This window comes from Filicampus tigris, chromosome 17 (assembly GCF_054856515.1).
Source record: "Filicampus tigris isolate MCC_2025a chromosome 17, RoL_Ftig_1.0, whole genome shotgun sequence".
Classification (NCBI taxonomy): domain Eukaryota; kingdom Metazoa; phylum Chordata; class Actinopteri; order Syngnathiformes; family Syngnathidae; genus Filicampus; species Filicampus tigris.
Window position 1 is genome coordinate 9,250,458 of NC_141233.1, and position 26,690 is coordinate 9,277,147.

The following is a 26,690-nucleotide window of genomic DNA, read 5'->3' on the forward strand; positions in this document are numbered from 1 at the left end:
TTATCCAATTTCACTTGATTGGTTCTAAACTTATTTACGCATCCATCCATCCATTATCGATACCGCTTATCCTCACAAGGGTCGCGGGGCGTGCTGGAGCCAATCCCAGCTGTCTTCGGGCAGTTGCATGCCAGCTGTAATTCTTTGTTCTTCTTTCTATACCAGCGACATATAGTGACAGGCAGAACAATGAAATGCTCTTCCAGGTGGAAGAAGGTACATCAATAGCCTGTGTAAAAACATTTTTTGACTCTCTTTTGTTGATTTGGTGATGTGCTGTTTTTTTTCTCCTAATGTAAAACATGGGCCTTGGCGCAATCAAGTTTGAGAAACACCTCAAATCCATCCAACTGGAGCGAAACATGAGAATGCGTCATGATGACGTCACATTTCATTGCGCTCGTTTGTCCCTGATAACTTGCCGTAGCCACCCACAGAGACGCAAACACTTGAAGAGTTCAGTCCGCAGCCAATCGTCGACACAACCCCGCAAATGCTCAGGCTGCAGCCTTACTGCATGTAACGAGGCTCGGAGTGGGAGGGGGCGCTTGGAAGCAAAACATGGCGAAATAACAAGTTTGTTCGTCAGACGCTGTTTTGAGACTGGACGCGATATACCGCAGTGTGGGATTTACAACTACCGAGTGCTCCAATCTGGATGGTGGACACGGAAGACTACGTGCAACTTTAAAGACTCGAGGGCCCGGTTTACATTAAGTGTTGCGGGGGCTGGTCCAGAACACACCGCCCGCCTGCTTGTCTGTGTTTTTCCGGAAAGGTTGGCATCGCTGGGCGCGACTGTCAACACAGAAAATGGAAGAAAAAGGAAAGTTTATTCTAGACGAGACTGTTTAGCCTGCTGTCTTAGCTGCATTAGCTAAACTCAAAGCTGCTTTGATCGCGGCCACCTGTCTCTTTGGGAACGCCGAATTTGGGGTAATTTAGGAAGTTTTAACAACCGCAGACGCATTGAAAGACTCTCGCAACAATACCCTCGGGGCTTTTACCTAAGGATAATGCTGTTATGTTGATAGGCGGTTCTGGTGCGGTGCTGACGGATCCGGGCGCCATCACCTCATCGCGTTCGTAAAAAAAAAACCGTTGCGTATTTTGGATATTTTTTTTCGTTTTACTTCGTCATCAACAACGACATTGATGCCATATTTTCCTCCTACCGAAGAATGCCTCAAATGACAATGCAGTTGGTATGTTATTCGCAATCGAATGCGTCTTGTTAAAATGAACGCAGCAAGGTGTTCAACAGTGGAGGTGCACTGCTTGGAAAAGCTGCCCGTTCCCCGAAGGGCGCCTATGGCCGACTTAGAGTAAAAGTTTGTTTAAATAAATGTCATATTTTAAATTGGCCGTGGATTAGCTCGACGTGAATTATTATTTTAGTGGACAAGACGACGCTACGAGGTGTTGTCGAGAGTTGTCTCGTGCTAGCCAGCTGCGTGCTCGAAACTGCGATGTGTTTGCTCATCTGAGTGCCGCAACAATTTCAGTAAACTGGACTGCCTATTGCGGCCATTTAAGATCACCAAAGGTGCCACCTTCACTCCCTCAAAGTGCTCCTTGTGAAAAATCTGGCTAACTTGTTAAGCTAACGTTGCAAGTTTGCCCAGCCATGTCTGAAAACGCCCCCACGCGAAGCCTGGATGACATCGACCTGGCAGCTCTGAGGGTGAGTACACAAGTACTGGACTGTTAGCGCTTGAAGAGTCCTGTTGCACTCTATTCATGATCGAGGTCGATGCAGAGCACAACGTTTAGTGTGGAAATAAATAACAGGTTTATGGCACAAGCGCGACCATTGCACGCCCACGCAACAAAGTTGCGGCTAGAATCAACACATTGTGAATGGCCTTATGTTTTTAGTTGCAGTCAGCTACTGCAGCGTTACCTGTTTATTGAGTCACCCAAACAAAGTAAATGTCATTAAGGTAGGTAAACTTGTGTATCTTTTTCAACAGACATCTGGCATCGGGGTGAAACTTCCTATGTTACATTTTGATCATTTTCATATTTTCCCACAAATCGAAATTATTGGCCAGTCCACGTGTTATTTTCCAATTAACCAATCTAAAATGTAGAAAATGGCTTTCTCTCCATGCACAAAGTAATGCTGATAGTTGAACTTGCATGTTAAAAAAAAAAAAAAAAAAAAAAAAGGAAAAAGGTACACTTGAGTTGTCCCCATCCGGTCGGTCATGTGATCGGAAATCGGGGCCCATCATGTTATTTTTATCTGATTGATATCGACTAAAAATATCGGATTTTATAATGTTCTTAATTTCCGAAGTCAAGCATAAAATCAAAAGTTATCATGTTGTGATATTCATTTTATTTGAATAAAAAAAATAAAGATAATTAAGATCAGTCAGATCCACTCTTTTTTTTCATAATACATTGCCAAAGTATTAGGTACTTAAACATAAATGACTCGGACCCAGAAAAGGGAATGGTACGTCTCTAGTTAACGCAGTGAAAAGAGGTAATAATGCTGAATTGTTGTTGTGTGTGCTGTGGTTGTAAATGCAATTTTTGTTAATGCCACTGTAAACTTCAACTCGAAAGATTTTCTCTGTACACTAGTGTTTCCCAACCTTTATTGAGCCAAGGTACATATTTTGTATTGGAAAACAAAACAATCTCGCAGCCCACCAGCAAACAGAAATGTCAAAAATACTATACCTACATACTGAAAAAATGATTGCGTCTCAATTTACTCACAAGTTTGCCTAGTCTGAAAAGCAGCCTTGCCAGCTGATATACTTGCAGGAATTGAAGATACAGACACGCACACACCCACCCACACACACACAGACAGGTCTTCCATGGGGAAAAAAAATAGACCAATTAAGTAAAATTGGATATTTTCTCTTGCACACCTGATGGTTTGTCAAAAATTGGGAATCACAGGGCTACTGTTCTTATCACTTTACAATGCTCCAAAACGTTTTGGTTTCTGTTTATTACATGAAGTCACTAAGAGAATCTTGGTATTCTGGGCTTTTCAACAGATGCACTTGTTTATTAACACACACTCCCAGTGAAGACGAGATACAATGCTGTGGCTGTACAATAAACAACTGAGAAATTGTGAAGTAATCCTTGAATGCAGTTAAAAAAAAAAAAAAAACAACAACTCCACCCTAAACCTCAACTTTTGAGATGCATTCTTTGCTCTGGTGGCGATGTGTGTACTGTGACACACAAGAGTACCAAAGGTCATAGCCATGAGCCATCAAATGTTGCCACCTTTTTATTCCTGACGGGAAAACAGAGGTGTCTTGTTAGTTTGGAATTTTATTTGTTCAATTGGACGATGCATTCAATTGTGGCAGAGCTTCTTGAAATTAGTTGTCATTTGCCGCACTAGTTGTTTTAATCACAGTTTCCTCTAGCAGGTCACTTCCTAACTTGGCACCAATGCAGTCTGACCTATGCATATTATGCACATTAATGGGAATCTTAAACAGAATGTTTTTCTTTGGCTCAAGCCCTACATGACTCAGTCGGTTATCAAGATTTACAGTATGTTGTTTGACAGTTACAATCTAAGATTTCTGCGCTCTAATAGCCCCCATCCAAACTGAAAGTTCAACCCACCGCATAGATTTAACAGACTAATGGGCTTACTCAAATCCTTGTGTGTTTGCCATTGTGTTTTCCTTCCATTCAGGATTAAATAAGGAAATCATTCAAAATGTTATGGTAACATCTCGGACAGGGGTCTCCAGCCCTTTTGACAACCAGTTTGATGAGCACTTCTGAAATGACAAAATTGTCAAAATGATTTAGGTTGTCTCCTCATTGTCCTTCTTCCCGCTAGCCTGTCCACCTGAAAGCTCTATAGTTTGGGCGTGTGTTTAAAATACCGACCTTTGAACTGTATCCGTTTTTTTTTTTTTTTTTTTTACATAGTCATTTTTAAATGCACTGAACTTAGAGAACTCACTTTAAAATAGAGTAGCGACAAATAAAAAGTTGGATGCATCGCCTAGTGAGCTATTTTTAGGCCAGGTCCGCGGGCTACTCATGTTATCCCTGGGGGCTATTTGGTGCCATTTTGGACTCGGTTTCCCCCAAATCTTTGGCCTACACTATGGTGCAGCCATGTCGTTGCATGCGTGTGCTTTTATTTTCAAGGCCTGACTTTACAGATGTTTACGCCCATGATACCCAAGTGTTGCATCCAAATCCAAATCAGTGCATGACATAAAGCAGGCGATATGATAGTACGCAAAGCAACGGCAAAGAAAATGCCGTTCAGTACATTAAGTTCAGCGAAACGTTGCTTTTTACCCAGACTTCACTTCATCCTGATTGACTATGAGTGCGATGGGCGTTGGTCTGGATATGTGTGAATTTTATTTCATGAAACCCTGACCGTGGATGGTATGATAAAGAATGACACACGCACACATGAACGGCCATCTCTCACTGAGGTGTTGCCACCCTGGCCACCCTACTGAAAAGAATTCTGGCTCCGCCCCTGAATATGACAGCATGTTTAACAAAGCGATTAGCGATGCATTTTGTCATGATTCTAGCAAGCAGACGTGTAGCGCTCACCTGCAAAGAGCCATTGGATGTAACGCTTCCCTGCATTTTGCATTTTTGCAGCCATTGCCCACAGTTTGTTTGGCAGTGTCTGTGCTTCCAGCGCTGCTCCTTGAGCAGAACTGTACCCCTCCTCTTCTATCACTCCATTCCTCTCATCCTACTCTCTCTGCTGGACGTGGGTGACTGGCGCCTCTGCCTTTGGCCACCCACTCGATCATTACATTATTTTCCTACATTTCTCTACGCGTCTCTCTCCTCTTCCTACCGTTTGGTTCCTCTTCTTTAGTCTACATACCTACCATGCTTTCACCAGTCTGGAATGTTTGTTTGAGTTATATCCACATGTACCAGTACTATTTTTCCCATGAATGTTTCCTGTCTCAAAGGTATTTCTCTCTGTGTTGTTGGAGGCAGAAACCCTGTCATTGGAAACACATGAAAGCAGGAGGGGTCGGTCATGCTTTACATTCTATACCCTAACCACCACCCACACGTCTTAACGCCATATTGAAATAGCATCAAAGTGAATGTGCTTGTCACTTTTTCCCTCGGGAGGAAGTTGTGCATTTAATCCAGAGCAACGTAGCGGCGCTTAAATTTGTGGTCATCGAAACTAAATGTACAAATCAGAGAATCGTTGTTGTATCCATATTTGTGCTGGCAGTATTTAGTATATGTGCAGCCTGTCGCTGCTGTCGTCTATTTAAAGCTTGTTTGAGGCTATAGAGTTAGTCAGTCAGTTGGCAAGGAAATTGTGATCAGGCGATTTGTATGTAAATTAAATGCACTGTGAATTTCAAGAGCCTTACTGATATTTAAAATAACAATTTGGCATAGTGTTAATGCTGATTAGGATTTTTAGGATTAAAGAGAGAAATGTTCGTTGTACAGTTAGAAGTGGACCTGAGCTTGTTCGGCTAAAGGCTGCGATGTAATATATTGGTCGACAGATTATTTGAAAACATGGAAATAGTCATTTTCAATTTTTAAAATAATGACACACATATATAAACAAGGAGCTCTTTGAGTGCATGTACAATATCCTACAGTATGTCTTTTTTTGTTTGTCAGATTAATATTCCAAACCTCATCGTATCTATGGAAGAATCATTGTTCCAGTAATTTTGTCGCAGGTTTTTATTTCTTTTTGACGCAGACAAATGATAGATTTTTTCACAATTGAAATGTCTTGTAGGTGTCTTTTTTTAATTTTATTTTTTTAAAGTAACTAGCAACAAATGTAGCAACTTTACGTTTTGTCATTGGTTTGAATAGTAAATTAGCCAGCTAATGATCCTTAAAAAGCCTCTGCCGTTAGCATCTCTCCCGCGGCGGCGTCAATCACACCTACGTTTTTTTTTTGGGGTTTTTTTTGTCGGGGGTTGGGGGCAACCGGCAACTAAGGGTCAAGTGCCCAGCTCTGCATTTTTCCGCAGGTACCAGTGCGGGTGGAGTTAAATAGGATTTCATTACAACAACATATCCAGTCAGTGAAAACTGAATGTGGTGATATAATCATATCACTTAAATGCAACTAATTTGAATCCAATATTTCAATAGGCTCTTTCTCTAAGAATCTTACGCTGATGTGTGCACTCCATGATGTGAATGTCAATGGAAGTGTGGCTGTGTGTCTTGTTTTTGAACGCTGTGTATGTGTATGTACATTCCGCAGGATCCTGCGGGAATCTTCGAGCTGGTTGAGGTGGTCGGCAATGGGACATATGGGCAGGTATATAAGGTGAGACGGATGTCGAAAAACGATTATTGTTAGAAGCGCCGAGTACAATAAACCAAGTGAATTTGACTACCGTATATCAATCAGCAAGAGTACGTTTCTCACAGTCTGGGGAAAAAGTGTGATACATGGTGAAGGCTTTGGAAATCAATTCCCCATTCTGGCTCCCATCATGCGTTCGCGTTTGAGTTTCTTGGGTCTGTAAAATGTAAGCCCTCATTGTGAAATGTAAAATTGGCTTTGGCAGTAAGCTACGACAGTGTTGCTGATAAAGCAGAAGTACTTCCACGCTGATTATTTACACTTAATTGGCTATGTCTGGAAAAAATTCAACGTTTGAAGTTGAGTATCAATTTCATTGTGTCGTTCAAATCAGGGCCGCCATGTGAAGACGGGCCAGCTAGCGGCTATCAAGGTGATGGATGTTACAGAGGAGGAGGAGGAGGAGATCAAAGCTGAAATCAACATGCTGAAAAAATACAGCCACCACCGCAACATAGCCACGTATTACGGTGCCTTCGTCAAGAAGAGCCCACCAGGACACGATGACCAGCTTTGGGTCTGATTGTGGTTTATTATTTGCGCGGCGTTCTCGTTGGTGCTGGCTAAATAAGGTGTGTATATATTTACAGTTGGTGATGGAGTTCTGCGGGGCTGGCTCTGTGACTGATTTGGTGAAAAACACAAAGGGCAGCTCTCTGAAGGAGGACTGGATAGCGTACATCTGCAGAGAAATCCTAAGGGTGAGAAATAAGTATCACCCCAAATAGGCGACTACACTCTGCACAATGATTCGACTGGTTTATTTCTTGGAGCGGGAATCAGAGACTGGCTTGCAATGAAATATTATTTATATACACACACGTATAGAGGGCTTAACACATTTATCCGACCACCTGTCACTATTTGTCTTAGAAACCATCCAGCATCAGGAAGTTTTTTAAAAAAACAATTCTGACTTTCATTTTTAGTGAGCTGGCAACGTTTTATCATTGTAATATAATTAAGGATAAGCAATTAGCAACGCTGTAAATTTAAATAAACCGCTTGGAGTACAAGGATTAAAAACAAAAACAGGAGAATTTTTAAGTGTGTAAATGCATCACAAGAGATTGTAATGGTGTACATGGTTGTGGCAATATTTTGTCCGATTTCTATTTCTGTGTTCAGGGCCTTTCCCACCTTCACGCCCATAAAGTCATCCATCGAGACATCAAGGGCCAGAATGTTCTGCTCACAGAGAACGCAGAGGTCAAACTTGGTATGCTTGAATGTGCTTGGCCAATGTATACGCAATCTTCCAAATTATGCATATAGGATTTCAGTTTAACAAAAAAAAAAGTTTTGTTTTTAGTCATGTAATAATGTGGAGTGGTATGCTCCGTTAGTGTACCTGAAAGCTGTCAAAATGATCTCCTCCACTTTTGCTCAATAAAATCCCCCATGTTGTTGAAGTCAAAAAATGTAATTGTTAACGATCAAAAATGTTTATTTACTGAAAATTGCATTGACTATTTTGAAAAATGAACAAAACAGCTGCTTCATAATTTGCATCATAACTGGGTTATATGCCCAAAATGTCTCACCTCCTGTGTACAGTTGATTTTGGAGTCAGTGCTCAGTTAGACAGGACCGTTGGGCGTCGAAACACCTTCATTGGTACGCCTTACTGGATGGCGCCAGAAGTCATTGCCTGCGATGAGAACCCCGACTCGACCTACGACTACAGGGTAACCACAGCTCTGTAGTGTGTGCACGCTTGTATGAGCATTTGAAAGCCAGAGGCTAAAGTGTCCTCCTGGTTCTTTTCCAGAGCGATATCTGGTCCTTGGGAATCACCGCCATTGAAATGGCCGAAGGAGCGCCGCGTAAGTCGGTCATTCATTAACTCATTCAATCCCATAGACATATTTACTGTATGTCTTTTCACAGTCCAGCCATTCAATCCCAGGAACCTCTTGATATCAAAAAAAAAAAAATTCCAACCTTAGGGGAAAAGAGGTTCTGAAAATGCCTGGTACTGAATGAGTTAATTGGTTTGCTACACACTTTACCTATGTGGTTGAGTCATGGGCAGCTAAGTCAGCTCAGTCTCAAAGCTCTCTATGAATGAGTTTTGCATATGCAGTTTTGTTGGTCTTCAGATGGACAGCTGACTCACTGTAATCAAGCGAGTGTAGTCGTGAGCTGGCACACCGCCTGTGGAGACTGATTGCACAGATCTCTTCGGGCGGCTTTGCGGGCAGAGCTTGCTTGTACATTTAATCACAGATCTGGTTAAAATTAAAAAATATGAAAAGAATATTGGATTTAAAAATATTATTTTTTGTTGCAGGCCCAGTGTGTAGAGAAAGGTACCAGAGAGCTGTCATGAAAAGTGAAGCTTGAATATGGTTTTGTCACACAAGACTTTTTATTTACATTTTTTTTTTATTTACTATGTTACCACGGCAGTGTTGATTTGGAAACTGCAGAATAGCAAGAGGCAACTTGTTTTGAGAAGTTGTTCATTGGTATTGAAACTGAGAATGTGTTGATAGTTTCTCAGTTTTACCTCGGGTTGAATTTGGGTTGCACAGTGATAACAGGCTAAAAGAGGTTGTCTCTCTCTCTCTTTGTGCATAAAGTCATGTATCTTGCTCAAATTATTGTCCAATTTGTAGTTAATTTGGTCTGTCGGAATTTGATTATGTGTTGATATGTAACACTCTTGAAATTGGTTCTTGCAGACCTTTGTTGGTTGTATAGAATCGGCCATTTTACCTTACATGTATCAGTTTTATCGATCACTGGATAGCAATGATTTGGAATACAAAAATAAAGTATTTACAGTACAGTACAGTACAATACAGTATTTAAATCTACAGTATTACTAAAAACTGAGTGTCATCTGAAATCAGTGCTAATTGTGCTCAAACCTAGTCATTTGTAATACAGTATTAGCAGCGCACATCCCTGAGCTTTGATGTGGCCCATTTAATTTCATAAATGAATGTTTCCTTTTCTCCTCAGCCTTACCGCCGTGCAGCAAGCGTATTTCCAAAAGGCAGCCTCGTACTAGCATATATACTGTACTGTGAAACTTAAAAGCTAACCAGTCAGGTTTAGCAACCTACCTACGCTGGGAACAACATGACTCATGGTCCTTGCTTTTACATTCAGTATAACAATAAGCCTGAGGCATTGGGAAAGATTGGATAATGGCAGCTGTGCCTATCTTTTGAGGATACAAAGCAGCTTTTCAATGATTACTGGTATTTTTTTCAAGCCACTGTGTGGTGGAAAATGTGAACTTGTCTAGCATGGCAACAAATCATATGAGTTTGCCTTGTCGTCATTTTCCAAGATAATTGATAATGGTTTTGAAATTAACAGTACTCCCTAACATGTTATATTTCTTCTCTGTAGCACTATGCGACATGCATCCAATGAGAGCCCTTTTCCTGATTCCCAGGAACCCTCCTCCTAAACTTAAATCGAAAAAGTGGTGAGTCAAATGCTCTTGTTTTCATTTTTAAAAATGAGCATATTGTACCAGACGCCGGGAAGCATGAAAAAAGTTATCCGGACATTAAGTATCCGGAGAACACCATTCTGATTTGTATTTTGTTTTAATAAACGAAAGTTAAATGAAAAAAGTACTGATTGATTACTGAACTTAATTCTCAGTGCGTTATGTAATAATATGGCAAGCTTCATGGTAATAAAATGGCAGGCATGTAAGTGCAAAATGCCTTGTTGCTACCTGCTAATTAAGCTACACGGTGGAATGTTTCTGCCACAAGAAACGCACACAAAATTGGCTGCCACTGTCTTCAGAACCACTTGTACCAACATATTATGTTATTGTTGTGTTATGGTCTAAATTGACCTGCATTAGTAAGCTTTTTTTTTTTTAAATATCTTGTTTCAATGGCTCGGTGGCTCTTGTAACAAAATAACATTTACTCTGCTAGATGATTGGTGAATTGCTGCTCTGGACATTGGCTAGCCAGCTAGCAATGGATTCCACCCTCTTTGCACTCCCAAACTTCTCCTCTCTCCCAGGTCCAAGAAATTTATTGACTTTATCGAGGCCTGCCTCGTGAAGACGTATCCCAGCCGACCATCCACAGAGCAGCTTCTCAAGCACTCCTTCATCAGGGACCAGCCTACTGAGCGCCAGGTCCGGATTCAACTGAAAGATCACATTGACCGAACGCGCAAAAAAAGGGGAGAGAAAGGTCAGTAGATGAAATGTGGAGCAACTGAGAATCACTGAGTTGACCTGACCGTAATTTGGACGACATTTCATCTTTGACCCTTATGATTTTCATCACAGAGGAGACAGAGTATGAGTACAGTGGTAGTGATGAAGATGATGAAAATCGAAGCGATGACAGAGAGTCAAGGTATCCTTTTTTCCCCCCCGTTTTCCTCCTCTCTTTCTGCTTTGTGTTCCCTGTGTGATTTTGGTGTGGGCATTTGAAGAAATATTTTCCGTTCATATAGGTATTGCTGATTTTTTTTAATTTATTTTTTGTCAAGTCTGTTTGTATCTCATCCTTATGAGAGCAAAGGAGTCTGACTGACTTGATCCAAGTTCCTTTTGCGAAAGCGCTATGCTTATGCTGTAAAAAACTTCAAGTGTGCCAATGGAGACCCCGGAGTAGCCTGACATGTTTTTATGTTGTTTTTTTTAACCTACTGTACTAAGGGAAAACAAAAAAATTCACCCGGACAGTTTTCAAAGAAAGAAGCAGTGTGCTTGCTTCAAGCTGTCTGTCACTCCCATTTGAAGTTTCCAGTACTGTAATACTGACCTATAAAACAGGAGAGAGTTAAACATTGTATCCTTAAACACCAAAATGTTCAACCATGCCAGATACAACCAACACTTTTAAAAAATGGCATCCGAACTTACTCCCGGGCATATGTTCTCTGCTTTGTAGAACAAATGACTATTACTAAAGTTTGGTTGGGGACCGTCTTTGCCTTCTTCGCCTTCTCCTGCTCGTCGTCCTAAAACCAAATTTTCTGTTACGCTGCATGTCTTCCTGTAAAGCTGACTGCTTCCCAGCATGTTGTATTGCAATGTGTTACACCACTTCAAGTGTGCAAGTCTAAATTTGTTCTTGGCTACCTAGTACTGTAAAATCTGCGATTATAGTTGGTGTTCACTAAGGCTTCCCATTTAGGCAGCAAACTAGTCGGGTCCGTACCGTAATTAAGTGCGCCCTAGGATGCTTGCTGTCCTTTTTTCTTCAAAACAAAGCTTTCGATTCAAGATTGCTTCCATAAAAATATTAGATCCATCGTGGTTCCATATTATTCCATCCCTGATTGTGAATAAAACCCCTACAATTGTCTCATTCACGTTTTCATACTTGATCAACCAGCTCAATCCTCAATGTGCCTGGAGAGTCCACCTTGCGTCGGGACTTCCAGCGTCTCCAACAGGAGAACAAGGAGCGGTCGGAGGCTCACAAGAGGCAGCAGGCCCAATTGGCCGCTCAGCGTCGGGACCCCGAGGAGCACAAGAGGCAACTGCTGCATGACAGACAGAAACGCATCGAGGAGCAAAAAGAGCAGCGTCGACGACTGGAAGAGGTAGCGTCAAGTCAGATTTATTTCTATCGCGCCAATTCTCAGTAATAGTTACTTGGAGGCACTTTTACGCCTGGAGCAGGTCTAGAACCACGCCCCTCATAACCAAGCATCAAGCGTTAGCATGACTTTTTGAAGCTACATCGAATGAAAGTCTGCCAGCGTAATGCTAAGAATGTGAAAAAGCATAAATGGGCTAACTTGAATATGTGTAAATACGGAATGACAATCTCTATTCCGTTTTACGTTCCCTTTAGTTCTTTCCCCAACTCTACTCAAAAGTGTGGGCAGTTTCTCATAAGCAGGCTATCCATGATAAATTCTCCTGTGCAAACGTTGCCCCTGTGCTCATTTCTCTCCTTCCTGTCACCCCTCTCTCTCCCAGCAACAGAGAAAGGAGAGAGAGATGGTGAGGCAGCAAGAAAAAGGTCCCCATCGGAGACTCGACGATATGAGACGGGAGGAAGATAGAAGGTTGGCTGAACGAGAGCAGGTAACCAACCACGGGGGAGAACTGCCGCCGTCAGCCAATCGGGGCCAAGTGTGGGCGTGTCGAACGGCAACACTGTGCAAGTGGTGAAATTCCATGAGTAGGTTGCCATAGCAGCAAGGGTTCAAATTAGTGTATTTATTCAGAGATGAGTTTTCTGTGGGTGAGCTTTCTGTGTCTCTTTTTTTCGTTTCCCCTCTCTCGTCTGAAGCTGTCTGGTATCGAATCACAATCACTAGCATGTCAGGCTTATTTTATGTTAGTATGTGACTAACACGGATCAGTCTTTGGCTACTATCAAATCTCTCAACACTGATCATATATTGACTGCTTGCTCTGATTTTTTTCTTTTTTCTTGATCGAATCCCCAAACAGCAATGGTGGCCATTTTTGTATTTGTTGACTTTTGCCAGTGTATCATGTGCTTACTGTACTTTACTGTATCGTTACATAACTGTTTCATGATTGCGTCCTCTCCCCCTCCTCTCATAAATTTGCTTTCTCCTTTCACACCTTTATTCCTGTCCTACCTACCCTCTCGCCTCTCCTCAGGAGTTTATAAGACATAAGTTAGAAGAAGAGCAGCGGCAGCTAGAAATCCTTCAACAGCAGCTGCTTCAGGAGCAGGCACTGCTTATGGTAAATAGCCCTTACTATTGGGTCCTACTTACTCCTAATAAGATCCTACACAAAAGCGCCAATGTCATACTTTACAATTTACAACATTTTAATGTTCAATTTTATGATATGGGTCATAATTTACAGTGGCGTAGAACTGCACTCCATACCAAGTATTTCAAATATTTACTACTTTTTTAATGACACGGCGGGTCGAAATAGCTCTCAATAACATGCAGTAGAGTTATACACCATCGCAAAATGAACACTGCGATTATAAGTATCGTTATCTAAGTATAACGTGGTCAAGTGTCAGTCAAAACTGAGAATTGTTGTGAATGCAGAATTTTTGTTCGGTTCTTGAATTTGATGTTACATTATGCACTTGAACCAAAAGTTTTTTTTTTTTTTTTGTGAATCGGGACTTGTTTTTCCTGAATACAAACACTAGATAGACTTGGGTATTCTTTTATTTTTTTATTTTTGTTAAAGTGCAGTTCTCAGTGTTTCCAAAAAAACATGCTTCTCAAATTCCTTTGACATACAAGGACCGTATGAAATAGTTGAGTTTGAATCCTGTTGTGTCTCAAGCCATCAAATACCAAGAAGGCCATTGTGCAGATTGTAGGAATATGTAAACCTAAATTCTTCTAACTGTTCCTCCAAACGCTCATGCATTCAGGATGACTATAAATGCGAGGATACTTGGCAAGTGACTCATGGTTGAATTTATTTTCATTCCTTCAGCATTTCTTGTCTCGCAGAAACAACCATCAAACATCTCAGTGACGCATGTAGCTTATAACTCTCAATTAAAAAGCCAATAAGTTCGCTGACTCACAGTTGCACTCTGTTTATTGTACCGCGTGAAATGTGAAGCCAAAGAAACCATTTTAAATTTTTTTTTTTTGTCGACTGGTCGCCTACGAGAAGATACGAGCATACGTACTGGGGGGGTAAAGTGAAAGTCGGATGCGGATAGCTAAAAAATGGAAATCCTCTGCCAGTCAATGAAATGAGTCGCTGTTGTTGCTTCGATGCTGAGCGGTCTCGTCTGTGTCCAGCAGTATGCCGACCACAGTGTGTTTCTTTGCTCAGGAGTATAAGCGTAAGCAGCTGGAAGAGCAACGCCAGTCAGAGCGGCTGCAAAGGCAGCTTCAACAGGAGCATGCTTACTTGGTGTCTCTGCAGCAGCAGCAACAAGAAAAGAAGCCCCAACTCTACCACTACAACAAGAACTTGGAGCCCAGCAACAAACCCACATGGGCCCGTGAGGTAGAACTATTTGAAACCACATCTGCCCTAAAGCTGCACTATTCTGCTGACCTCATCCTTCGCCCTCATTCTTGCACCAGGTGGAGGAGCGAAGTAAGCTCAACAGACAGGGCTCTCCAAAAATCTGTACCACTGTGTCTGACACTGCCATCCAGTCACGCTCAGACTCAATCAGCCAGTCTGGAGGGGCCCAGTCTGCTCAGACCCCCCCGATGCAGAGGCCTGTTGAACCTCAAGGGGGACAGGGCAAGGTCGGTGATAGCAATTGTTGACAAACCTGCCATCTTTCTTCATCTTCATCTGGAACGTCTTTACACTGAAATGCTTCATCTGCTAACTTTTTAACACACACCTTTTTCCTTCTTTCCTCAAATACTTGGCCTCTTAACTGGGATTGCACTCTTTTCTGGGCCTACTCCATCACCCTGTGCTCCTACTGCCACCCTAAAGTTCCAGATGGCTCACTTGGTTCCGCTGAAGCCTTACGCTGCCCCTGTCCCACGCTCCCAGTCTCTGTGCGACCAGCCTACTAAGACCATGTCCGCGTTCCCTACCCAGGACCCCTCCCTCGCCCCCACACCCCGACCCATCCACTCCAGAGAGCTAGTGCGTCAGAACTCAGACCCCACGTCTGAGACCCCTGCGCCGCAGGCACACCAAATCAGGGAGGATCGCGGGCCCTGGATCCGCTTGCCAGATGTGGAACTCCCGCCCAAGGTGAGGTGGAATGACCGCAGTACATATGGACTACGTTTAGCTAATTAACCAAGAAGAACATCACAAGGAAGGCTGTAATTCAGCGTTATATTTTTGTTGAGGGATGGTGAAGTCAGTTATTTCTCTGTCATATAATTTACAAAGACCTAATGAATGTCAACCCCCAGATTCCCCAGAGAACAGCGTCAATCGCTACAGCGCTCAACACCAACCTGACCTCTGGCATCAGGCACCCAGTGAGAGCCAGGTACCTTTCACACCCAAATGAATCGTTCTTTCATTCAAATTGTTAAACGCTGGGAGGCAAGCATTCGCACTACTGTTCTGCAACCAAATATTCTAAATTCCAAGCATTTTAACGGTCTGAGAATGGAAGAAAAATGTGTAGTTTGGGGACGGCTGGGAAGTTTCTAATGCGGTTGGGATATCAGGGCATTTCTGGAAGATCACCGAAGCATCCATTCAGTCTCATTGGTTATTCTGTTCACACCCTCTAGAGGCCTTATTTGCAAGGTATTTAGAAACTACTTTGGTATAAGGTAATATGAATCACCTTTGGAGTCCTCTGCTTATTTATTGGACTCATTGTTGACTGTCCATTACAGTTTTTAGTATTGCATTTTTTTTTTGTAATGCATATAACTTGAAATCTCAACATGAACGAGAGTTGATATCACTATTCAGTTTATGAAGTTGTGAAATATTTTCTCCCCAAAATTGTTATTGATAAGACCTTAGTTTGAACAGTAGGTGGTAGAGATATGGACAGGATTTCAAAAACAACCTGTCTTCAGCCAGCAACCGCACGGGCGGATTATGGTTTGAAAAACAAATACGTAGTTAAAAAAAAAAAAAAAAAAAAAGATAACAACTGGACCGTTATCTTTAAGGCCAAATATTTTAAACAACTTTTTGACATAAGATTACATTGTGCAAATAGATAAATGAATTAAATATGCAAAAAGAAAGCCGATCACTTCTGTTTAGCAACTTTTTACTCTGTGTGGTCATCTGCCCGTGTATTTTGAGTACTTGACTTTGCGTTGCTACCTCTAACCCTCAGCATTCGCGCATAAAAAGTGTTTCTAATGACTTTTGTGGGGTTGTATTGCATTTTGAGACTAATGTGTCCTCCGCGCAGTAATCCAGATCTCAGCCGAAACGATCGCTGGGAGAGAGGCGATAGCATTGGCATCATATCTAATCTGCCACAGACGGGCTCGTTGGAGAGGCATCGCATCCTCAGTGAGTCCTTCTGTCCCGAAAGCCGATCTGTGCTTGAAGTTTGATCCATCACTTCATAAAGTCCGAACTACATGAAGCACTCTCATTTTCAGGTTCCTCCAAAATGGATTCCCCCATTCTATCCCATGATAGCCGTCAGAAGCCGGGGGAGTCTCGCACCTCTTCTCGCCCAGGGCGTCCGGCTGTAAGTGATATGATGTCATCCACTAATTTGAACGCAGGTGCTAACATTGCTGAACGGGTGTGCCAACAAATTACTTTTTACATTTAAAATGATAATAACAAAAAAATAACACGCATGTCTTTAGTTTGATCACATTTGCCCTACATATTAACCCCTAATTGGATATTTTCTTCTTCCCTAAACATTCCTTTTTGACTTGTTCCCCATCATGCTGTCCTTCTTCCTAAATCCGTGTTGACATTACCTCAATTGTAGAGTTACAAGAGAGCTATAGGAGAGGTTAGTACTGAGTGTGTATGGATGTGTTCATTCATCTGCATTTACTTGAAGGAAATTTACAGATTGTGTTGCATGTTTGGTCACGCATGACGTTTTTTTTTTTTTTTGGTTTATATTGTGACTGTTGTTACTCCGAACATTTAAAAATAAAAGCTTTGAACGTCATCCTAAAGTATCATCGGGTGATCTTCATTTTCTTATCACTTGTATATTAACCAATTTTATGTATCATAAAAGCAGAGTTATTTTTGCATACAAGTAAATGGTGATGTATATTGCAGGATCATGGCCTCTTTGCCAAAGAGCGTGCTGAAGAACAGCCGAGGCCCCCAGTCAAGGCCAATGATTACTCGTCCTCCTCTGAGAGTAGCGAGAGCAGTGAGGAGAGCGAGAACGGAGGAGTAGAAGAGGAGGAAAGTCCCACTGATCGGTAATATTGTCATTACACACGGGCAACTTGGGAAAATGGTGGTGGTCGGGAAATCTGTTCACCCTTTATTTGATTTCAGTCACAGGGATGCAGATACCGATTCAGTCAACACCATGGTGGTTCATGAAGATGAGGGCGAGGAGGCAGAAGGGGAGCAAGCTGGAGGTTATGGAGATCAGACCATGTTGGTACAAAGGGTGAGCGATTTATATGTGGAATGAGGCTGAAAGTGCACCATGAGATAAAGGAAAAATAGTCTTTGGAATTCACATCAAATGCTGACACGTTTGTTCACCTGGTCTATTTATGGAAATATAAACCCCGATAATACAGAATAAGATGAGCAGAAGCCATGGCAGCATTTAACGGCCATGTTCCATTTAGCTAGACCACAGAAATAAAATGCCTTACACATCAACATTGACCAGCTACCTCAAAGCTCTAAGAAGGTGGCTGCTCCACTACAAATAAAAAAAGAATACTCCAGAAAAATACGACTAGTGTTTGTTTTGCAAATGACAGAGCAATATTATTCCATCACCAAAAAGTTGGCATTGCCCATAAATTAGTTCCTGGCATGCAAAGAAATAATCAATGTGATTTAAAAGTGTTACGTTAATATTTTTCTTCAGTACATTATGCAATTCCAAGTTTTTTGCAAAATATCCAAAGTTGTGTGTGTGTGTGTGTAAAATGTGTGTAATTTTCCTTGTTTCTAAAAGACCCCTGAGAAGCGGAGCCACAATGGATACACTAACTTACCAGATGTGGTGCAGCCCTCCCACTCCCCCACTGAGTCCGCCACTCACTCCTCCCCTGGGAAGGACTCCGTGTATGATGTAAGAGTGATGCAAAGTCTATCTGACCTAAATACTTGGTTTATTTTGATGTGTTCTGTATGTACAATAGTGCTTGTATTTCCGCCTCATACAGGACGTGGAATTTAATGACACTCATCCTTGCTCTCTTCCCCACCAGTATCAGTCCAGATGTTTGGTCAAGGCACCTGGCAAGTCCTCCTTCACCACCTTTGTGGATCTTGGAATGTACCAGACACCGGGAGGTACCGCGGATAACATTTCTGTTACCAGTGAGTCCAAAGGTTTTTCAGTGTTTCTTGGACGTTATACAAGACTCCTTCAATTGTACTGCAATATAAATGATTTATTAATCGAGCATTGCTTGGCAAATAGTATTAACATTATGTAATTAACTCGCCTGTCATGTTTAGGCTCAAGGTTTGAACAGCTGAAGATGGAGGTGAGAAAAGGTTCCATGGTGAACGTGAATCCCACCAACACACGCCCCCCTACTGACACACCTGAGATCCGAAAGTACAAGAAGAGGTTCAACTCTGAGATCCTGTGTGCGGCGCTTTGGGGTAAGACGGTGCTGCTAAAAACATATGATGCCTGAATTTTGACATTTGTACTCTTATGAATTATTCATGGTGAAGAGAAAAATGTTTAAAAAAAAAAAAAAAAAAAGGTCGCAATTTAAAAGGTGTAAGTGGGTGCATCACAAAATGAGTGCTTTCTTGGTTGTCCATGCAGTTTAGATGCTCACAGGCTAGCTTGCCCTAAACTACCATGTAACGTATGAAATTGAGATCTCAGGGTTGCTGCTTCTGTGACACAAATGAAGTCTCTCCATGGGAGAACAAAGTGCATCTGCTTGTATTATCAAAGCTTTTTTTTATTCAAATCGATTCAATTCCCTTTGATCTTTTCTCAAAAGCTGTTTAGCATAACATCTCGCCTGGTGATGCCTGATTAATAAGAGTTTTCATGTTCTGATAGATACAGAATCTGCACAAATTGAAATTGGAGTCACTGTAAAACCTGCTAGATAAAATTCCCATCCAAGCAATTGGTGCCCCTTTACGCATTAGGTTAGAGTTGTACTCTAACTGACCGTCCTGACGGCTTGTGTTAACTACAACTATAACGTGTCTCTCTAGGTGTGAACCTGTTGGTGGGGACAGAGAATGGTTTGAAGTTGCTCGACCGCAGTGGACAGGGCAAAGTTTATCCACTCATCAACTCGCGCAGGTTCCAGCAGATGGACGTTCTGGAGGGCCTTAACCTGCTCATCACCATTTCAGGTCATTACTGCTGCTCACTGCATCTGGTTTTGGGTGGAAGCATTTGTGATGACATGACAAAATGTTGTCAAAGTCGTGGCCCTCCCGCTAATAAACACTGTGACCAAATTAGCCACCGGTTATGTCGTCCAATTAAACTTGAAGTAACTTGAATGAAATTTGAACTCGGTTGATAATCCAAAGAACGATGTTTGAAGGACGACTGCCTTGGTCATTATTAAACATGATCTTGAATTATGTGGCGATGCAGTCTGACAAAACCATATTTGAGGCACACAATATTGTGTGCGTCCGTGTTTACTTTCCACGATTCCATACGTATCTCGATATATTCAAGTGGAATGTTTCGATGGCATTTGGCCATAAAAGTCTGTTGTTGGTATTTTGTTTTTTGGGGTTTTTTTTGGGTGGAGGGCGGGATTGTAGTCAACATTTCCCCTTGACTTTAATGGTGTGAAAAAAACAACACTGTTTATGACCTTTCCACAAATATGAAACGTGATCATTGACTCAGTTTAGAAAAACATAAATGAGTCTCCTTCTGTCCCACTGAAGGCAAGAAGAACAAGGTGCGCGTCTACTACCTGGCCTGGCTGAGGAATAAGATCCTCCACAATGACCCCGAAGTGGAGAAGAAGCAAGGCTGGACCACGGTGGGTGAGATGGAGGGCTGCGTGCACTACAAAGTTGGTGAGTGACAGACTTATTATTGCTTGTGACAAATTCTCATGAATGCCTTTAGCGGGATGAATTATTGATTGGGAGTATGCGATATCAAATGTCCTTGTGGTTGTCTCCTCTAGTGAAATATGAGCGGATAAAGTTCCTGGTGATTGCTTTGAAGAATGCTGTGGAAGTGTATGCTTGGGCGCCCAAGCCTTACCACAAATTCATGGCCTTCAAGGTAGTGTGAGCGCTCGCGCGGGATCACTTTAAGATGATTGTCGTTTCGTGTTTATTTACTTCTTGCAAACGCGCTCCCCTTAACCAGTCGTTTGCAGACCTGCCACACAGGCCCGTCCTTGTGGACTTGACTGTGGAGGAAGGTCAGAGGTTAAAGGTCATCTACGGTTCCTGCGCCGGCTTCCACGCCATCGACGTGGACTCTGGAAACAACTACGACATTTACATCCCGGTTCATGTAAGTCGTGCAGTTTTCCAGTCGCACCGGTCTGGGAGATTTGAAAGTCAATCAAAAGTCACTTTGGTGCCAAACAGATCCAGAGCCACGTGACGCCGCACGCTATCGTGTTCCTGCCAAGTTCCGATGGCATGGAGATGCTTCTGTGCTACGAGGATGAGGGCGTCTATGTCAACACGTATGGACGCATCATCAAGGATGTGGTCCTGCAGTGGGGGGAAATGCCGACTTCTGTTGGTACGGGATACAGGGGGAGGGGGGGAAATGGACTCACCAGCTTGAATCAACTAGTTGTTAACTATGTGTTGTCATTGTTGTTTGCAGCGCATATCTGCTCCAATCAGATCATGGGCTGGGGAGAAAAAGCCATTGAGATCCGTTCTGTGGAGACTGGCCACCTGGATGGCGTCTTCATGCACAAGAGAGCTCAGAGGCTGAAGTTCCTTTGTGAGAGGAACGACAAGGCAAGAAATAAGAACACTTAAAGTCGGTGGGGGGGGGGGGGAGTAACAAGATAAAAAAGTACTTGTTACTGTACTCCAAAAAGAAAAAATCTGCTATCTGTACTTAACCAGGTGTATTTTTTTTCCAGTTTTCATGAGCTAATTTAGCACTTTTCATTGGCATTTCACAACATTAACAAAGACAGCAACGCGTTTTGATAGCTTTTCCAGTAGGGGTGTGCGTCGCTCTAATAAAAGACAATTCCATACGTAACTTGATATGTTTTTAAGTGGAACGATTCAATTTGATGCACTCAACATCTTTTAAATTGGAACTGTGTCTTTCACACACAGTCGAGTTTATTCATCTTTACTGTTTCAATCCAAGAGGTAAAAATAAAATGTCAGTGCAAGAGAAACACTACATTCAATAAAAAATAAATAAATGATAAAAAACGAGTGGTAATTACCATCCTCTTTTCTGTTACAAAGACGTCAATATCGTCATTACAAACATATATCTCAACCATCCTCCGATGACTCGCGACACCGTCACGTCTATTCTGATGCTTTCCTTTGGTTAAGAGACCGAGAATTAAATAATAAATAGAAAATGACGTCTACGCTCTCCCGGCTGTAAGGAGACAAAGACGCAACAGCGGTAGAAATGCGGTTATGCGCTCCGTCCTTAATGGGTTAAAGAGACTAAAAAAAGAAAATGGAGAAAGTAGTTTGTGTGTTGTTTTTTTTTTTTCATTTTGCCAAGTTATCAAAAAATGGCAAATAAGTGTTTTTTTTTTTCTTTTTACTTTTGTAGTAAAGTCCAATTGAATGTATCAACTTTCTGCTTAAAGAGAAAATCAACCCCCTAAAATGATTTGCAATAATATGTTCTATGTGCCTTCACTAGTGTAAACATGGCGTTCTGATTAATATTGTGTTTGTGAAGTATGAGTTAAGCGGCAATATCCACCCGCTTTTAGCCAACTCAGGGGGCGGCCATTTTGTCACTCTCTGTCAACAGAAAATGACATCGCAGTCGCTCAGGGCTCAGGTAACGACCAATCACGGCTCACTTGTTTTCTGAAGCTTAGCCGTGATTGGTCGTTAGCTGAGCCCCGAGCAACTGTGGTGTCATTTTCAGTCGACAGCATGTAGCAAAATGGCCGCCCCCTGAGATGGACAAAAACAGGCGGATTTAACTGCTCAACTCATATTCCACAAACGTACTTTTAATCAGAATGCCGTGTTTCAACGAGTGGGCCTGAATAAAACATATTTTTGGAAAAGAAACTTTTGGTGTTAACTTCTACTTTAACATGTTTCGTAACGTAAGTATCTGTACTTCTACTTAAATATGAAGTTTGAGTACTTTTGTAGCCTCTGCCTAAAATGATAATACCAACAAAAGCTGTCTTTCATGTCTCTTTGTGCCCGCAGGTGTTCTTTGCCTCGGTGCGGTCGGGAGGCAGCAGCCAGGTGTACTTCATGACCTTGAACAGGAACTGCATCATGAACTGGTGAAGGGCCAGCTGCTCCGCTCGCGGTGCAGCCAGCAGGATTTGGAAAACGGAAGCGCATCCAACATTCTCTTACACACACAGGCGAGCATGCTCATTCGCAGTAGTACACATATATACACACACGGCACACAGACACACTGATAGACACACGGATTAAAAACGCACACACGCTCTGATTTAAAAAATTCCCAAAAGCAGTCGAGAAATGTTTTCAGATCAGCTTCACGGCCCCGGTAAGAATAATTTCTCAGTGTATCCGTAATGAAAAGTCACTTGATGATCTCCAATTGTTTATAGCATTTATTTGTTTCTGCTGTTTATATCCTTGTCTTGATTTCCCTTAGTTGGTGGACCATGCACATTTGTAACTGCTTAGTTAATAATTGTGAAGTACTGTACTGTACATTCCTAGATGGTTCTCCAGGTACAGAAGGAGGTATTTACCAACGCTGTATGTTAAAGTTGAGCTGTAAATAGTGCCGAATCATCTGCTGGTATAGCCTCCATTCATTGTGATGCCACACACCATGCAGGCACAGAAAACGCTGGCACACTCATCTGCTGTGGCTTATGTCTCCCAGTTGTTTCGAGGCTTGCGAGCATTTCACGGAGGCTTTAAAGGCCGTCACGCAAAAGGGAAAGTTGGGGCCAGCTCATCAAAAATTAGAGCGGATCTGCGAGTCTTGCTCGTGCTCATGTCTCGGTCACTTTAGATGAGCGCTCCTTCGGTTCGAAAGTTGTCATAAACTGCGCAGTGCTCTGTGACAGACTACTGTGAAATGTCCTACCTTTTTTTTTTTTTTTTTTCTTTTCAGCTGAAGTGCACCAATCAGCCTCCTCCAACTTATATTTAGCATTTTTCAGAGATTTACAACAAATTTGATATTTATATGTAGTGATTCTGAATTACTGGTATCCTTGATTTTGCTCTACTGTAATGATATTTCAGTATATCCTGTTATTGTGCAGTCTTTGAGGAGAGCACGTTAGTGTATGTGGCTGATCGTGTTCAGCCAGTGTGACGATATAACTTCAGAAGCCATCTCCTCTATTGTAAAATACTCGAGTTGTCGCGTGAATCTGTTATGAAAAGTAGTGCGCCACGGCTAATATTTGTTCTGAGCTGATAGAAATACATCATTTGAGTTTTATAACAGAGACTGTGTCTCATGAGGATACATGGCTGAAGGTCATGGTACTGTATACACTGCTACATGGGGGATGAATACAGGCCAAAGGAAGCGATCTTGTTCCATTGAGAAGACTCTTACCCCCCCACTAAACGGTCTTCTCAGGTTTGGGCATAGTGACACTGGTTTGCAATAGAAACACTGCAGGAGGTTTTGACGGCATTAGCTCGGTCAACATGAAGCGCTTGGCTGTGAAGAATTGAACAGGGCGCCTATTAGTTAGCAGGGATTTGTTAGCGTTGAAAAGATGGAGTTGTTACTCTTATGGCACATTCACACAGTGAACAGATGTTTGTGTATTGTTCAAGCCAAAAGTGAGATATAAATATACAATAGCTCGAGCAGACACTCGAGTGTGCATGTAAGCCATTGAAGTATAATAGTGTATCAAAGTTGTTTTCCCCCCTTTTTAGCAATTGTTTCTAAATTATTGTTGTTGTGCCATGGCCTACATTTCACACAGGACTATTGGCATGTGTGTTTTCTGCGGTTATTTTTATCAACCTGCCATGTTTACAGTTTAAGCAGTGCCTTGGAGTTGGGACGACAATGTTAGAGGATATTGTAGGATGGGTTTAAGCCTCGCCCCCAGTCTCTTATTAACCGGAACAAGAGGTGTAATTTCTACCTTTGTATTGATTATCATCTGCCCCCTGAAAGTGCACTTAAATCATTTAAATGCGTATTGACATGCACATAGGCAGGAATATTCAATGACTATTAATTCACAAATTGGCAATAATGATAATTTTAAATGTCTAGTTAATCCCATGAAAGAATTAAAAAAAAAAAAAAAAAAAAAGTCCAGACTGGAGTGGGAGCCAGCATAGAGCAAAGCCATACTTGTGAATTGTCTAGTGACGTCCGCTCGTAGATTGTCGCAGCAAAGATAAAGCTGGCGCTTACTCTTCAATGTTGCTAATGTAACGTAGTGATGGGGAAAGTAGCCTGACTATATTTAGAGGAGTATATTTTATAAGAAAATAAAAAAAAATGTAAATTTAGTCTGAGAAATAACAGTGAATGTACTTCTATCTAAGAGAGATTTGTATTTATATAAAAATGTGTGCCGCTCTTATTAGTCAAAGCACAATGTGTAACAGTATATTTTCTCAGTTGGTCGTCAGGTAGGAGACAAGCGAGTCGTCACCCGTGTGCGTGTTGACCACGTGATGGTGGTCGTTCTGATGAGGGGGGCATGGGGGCGGTCAGTGTTGGGTGGGGGTGTCCACTGTCTGCTAATATCCACGGGCAGTGACGGGACTGGGAGTGCACCGACATGACACCTTTTGCCAGGTCACTTGAAGGCTTTTGGTTTCGCAGTTGAAATGTGACCAGAAGAAATCCAGTTTTATCTTGGGCTTCATTCCCAAATGAATGCACTGTTGCGTAATACTCTTAAGATTGCTCTTCCTGGTATGATGCACAACAATCACAGCTGACAGTTTCATAACAAGAACACGAGTTGTGCTATAAACACAATCAAAATCAGGCTCTCAACTGCTTCCATACTAAATTTACTGAGTCTGTTATCGGATGTATGGAAAAGCACAGTGTCAGGTCTTATTTGCTGCAAAAATGATGTTTATCTGCATTTCACCAAGAGAGCTTGGAGGCTAGAGATTTGGGCAGAAGTCACGCTTTTATGTGGACTATAATTAAGATTAGTGCATCTGCAACTTAAAATTGCCTCTTCGGTTTATTTTTTCCCCCACAGATTTTCAGCAGATGCCATTTAGAAGTTGGTTTACAGTTTCATTTGAATTGAAACATGAATGTTTGGCCACGTATAAATGAGTAGGCCCAGTGACAATCTGGTCCTCTTGCATTCAAAGTTTCAATTTCATTTTCATGTTGTTTACAGTTTCCATCCCAAAGAAGAAATCCATCTTTATTATTCTAGTGAAACCATTATACAGCTTTTTTTTTTTTTTTTTTTTTTTTTTTTTAAAGGCCCTCTGGCGCTAGTAATTTCTTTAATTTATTGCTTGAGTGATACTGGTTCATCATGTCGCTTTCCAGTTTCATGCCAAGAGCCTTCAAAACCTCACATCAGAGTGTGACCATGAGATTGATTGTTTCTGGACAGTTATGATGCACAAAAGTGAGAGAAAAAGCAATACAAGCATTTGATCAATTCATCCCAGTGTGGCTTCAGGAAGTAATTTAGCAGCCTTTGGCAGCCAAAATGTTGGCTGGTTGGTGACTCATTATAGATTTTACTCTTGGTTTGCTTTACAGCATATATTATTTTACCTTCATTTCTTTTTCTGGGGGGGAACTAAGGGATTCAGACATTTTCTGTTAGTTTTTCACAAACAGTGGCTGTGATGCTCAATCTTGCTTTGCTTTTACAAAATCCCACAATTGCCTTTATGAGTTAGGCATATTGATAAGTGGAAGAAAGCTCGCCATCTACAAGAGCTTGTGAAGCAAATCAATAATAGTACAACCCAAGAACTCGAGACTTTTGAACATACTTTTTTTTTTTTTAATGGCGGTAAACATTGCAGTGTTTTAGTTTGCAAGTGTTTCTTATTTGTGAGAGGTTAACTCCTGAGTGTATTTCATAAGCTCTTTAAAACTTTGAAAAGATTGTGTTTATGTCTAATACAGAATAAAAATCTCTTCATCTGACACTTGTCTCATTTTATTGTGCTGTGTTTTCTACTGAACCGTGCTTGGTTTGTCATGCTTTCGATTCACTCTAAAACAGTCATTTCCAACCCACGTTGTTTACCTGGGTAAAGTCTCCACTTTAACTTAATTGGTCTGAAAATCATTAATTTGCTACTACAAATAATTAGGGACGAGCAAGAACTGATAACAGGTATCGGACCGTTTCCGGCCTGTTTTCAAGGTGTCAAGTACTGTACTGGTGAAGGCTGACGATCGCACTCACTGGTACCCTCTTGTGGCTGTTGCAGGAAGTAATGGCATGCACGGCTGACATACGTTTTTCGAACTAAACTGCATCCATGTCAATTCTCTCATATGCCCATTAAGAAGCAATTTATCTAAGATTATGTATCTTTGTTTACATTAACGCTTACGCTGCATAAATTGGTGTCTTACTAGCAAAATGTACACAGTTGTTTGCTAACAATTTGGGTGGTATGCTGACTGACAGTCTCCATTATGGGCTTTCATGCACATAC

The 26,690-nt window shown here is 41.7% G+C and overlaps 1 protein-coding gene across 5 annotated transcripts; it reads left to right on the forward strand.

The window, feature by feature from the left end:
• Positions 1–438: 438 nt before the first annotated feature.
• On the forward strand, positions 439–26,169 carry mink1 (misshapen-like kinase 1). Of its 5 annotated transcripts, none has more exons than XM_086013335.1 (32): positions 439–1,684; positions 6,245–6,310; positions 6,684–6,866; positions 6,940–7,050; positions 7,478–7,568; positions 7,907–8,037; positions 8,121–8,175; positions 9,716–9,794; positions 10,355–10,530; positions 10,629–10,698; positions 11,686–11,896; positions 12,279–12,386; positions 12,936–13,022; positions 14,100–14,276; positions 14,357–14,527; positions 14,727–14,993; positions 15,161–15,240; positions 16,135–16,238; positions 16,331–16,422; positions 16,678–16,701; positions 16,983–17,131; positions 17,211–17,328; positions 17,854–17,970; positions 18,110–18,221; positions 18,363–18,512; positions 19,092–19,235; positions 19,791–19,925; positions 20,039–20,139; positions 20,227–20,376; positions 20,454–20,613; positions 20,701–20,840; positions 22,260–26,169. In XM_086013335.1, the coding sequence occupies exons 1-32, from the start codon at positions 1,628–1,630 to the stop codon at positions 22,341–22,343; spliced, it is 3,900 nt and encodes a 1,299-aa protein (XP_085869461.1). In that variant the 5' UTR covers positions 439–1,627; the 3' UTR covers positions 22,344–26,169. The 5 variants fall into 5 exon arrangements, with proteins under 5 accessions (XP_085869461.1, XP_085869464.1, XP_085869462.1 ...); XM_086013338.1 differs by having other exon boundaries at positions 14,835–14,993; XM_086013336.1 differs by lacking the exon at positions 16,678–16,701.
• The last annotated feature ends 521 nt before the right edge of the window (positions 26,170–26,690 follow it).

What these genes read in the sequence shown, in the direction of transcription:
- mink1 (XM_086013335.1), top strand. Translation starts at nt 1,628, where the DNA reads ATGTCTGAAAACGCCCCCACGCGAAGCCTGGATGACATCGACCTGGCA. An exon ending in GGAAGGACTCCGTGTATGAT is followed by an intron (nt 17,971 to 18,109) that starts GTAAGAGTGATG and finishes CTTCCCCACCAG; the next exon opens with TATCAGTCCAGATGTTTGGT. An exon ending in ACAAATTCATGGCCTTCAAG is followed by an intron (nt 20,140 to 20,226) that starts GTAGTGTGAGCG and finishes CCCCTTAACCAG; the next exon opens with TCGTTTGCAGACCTGCCACA.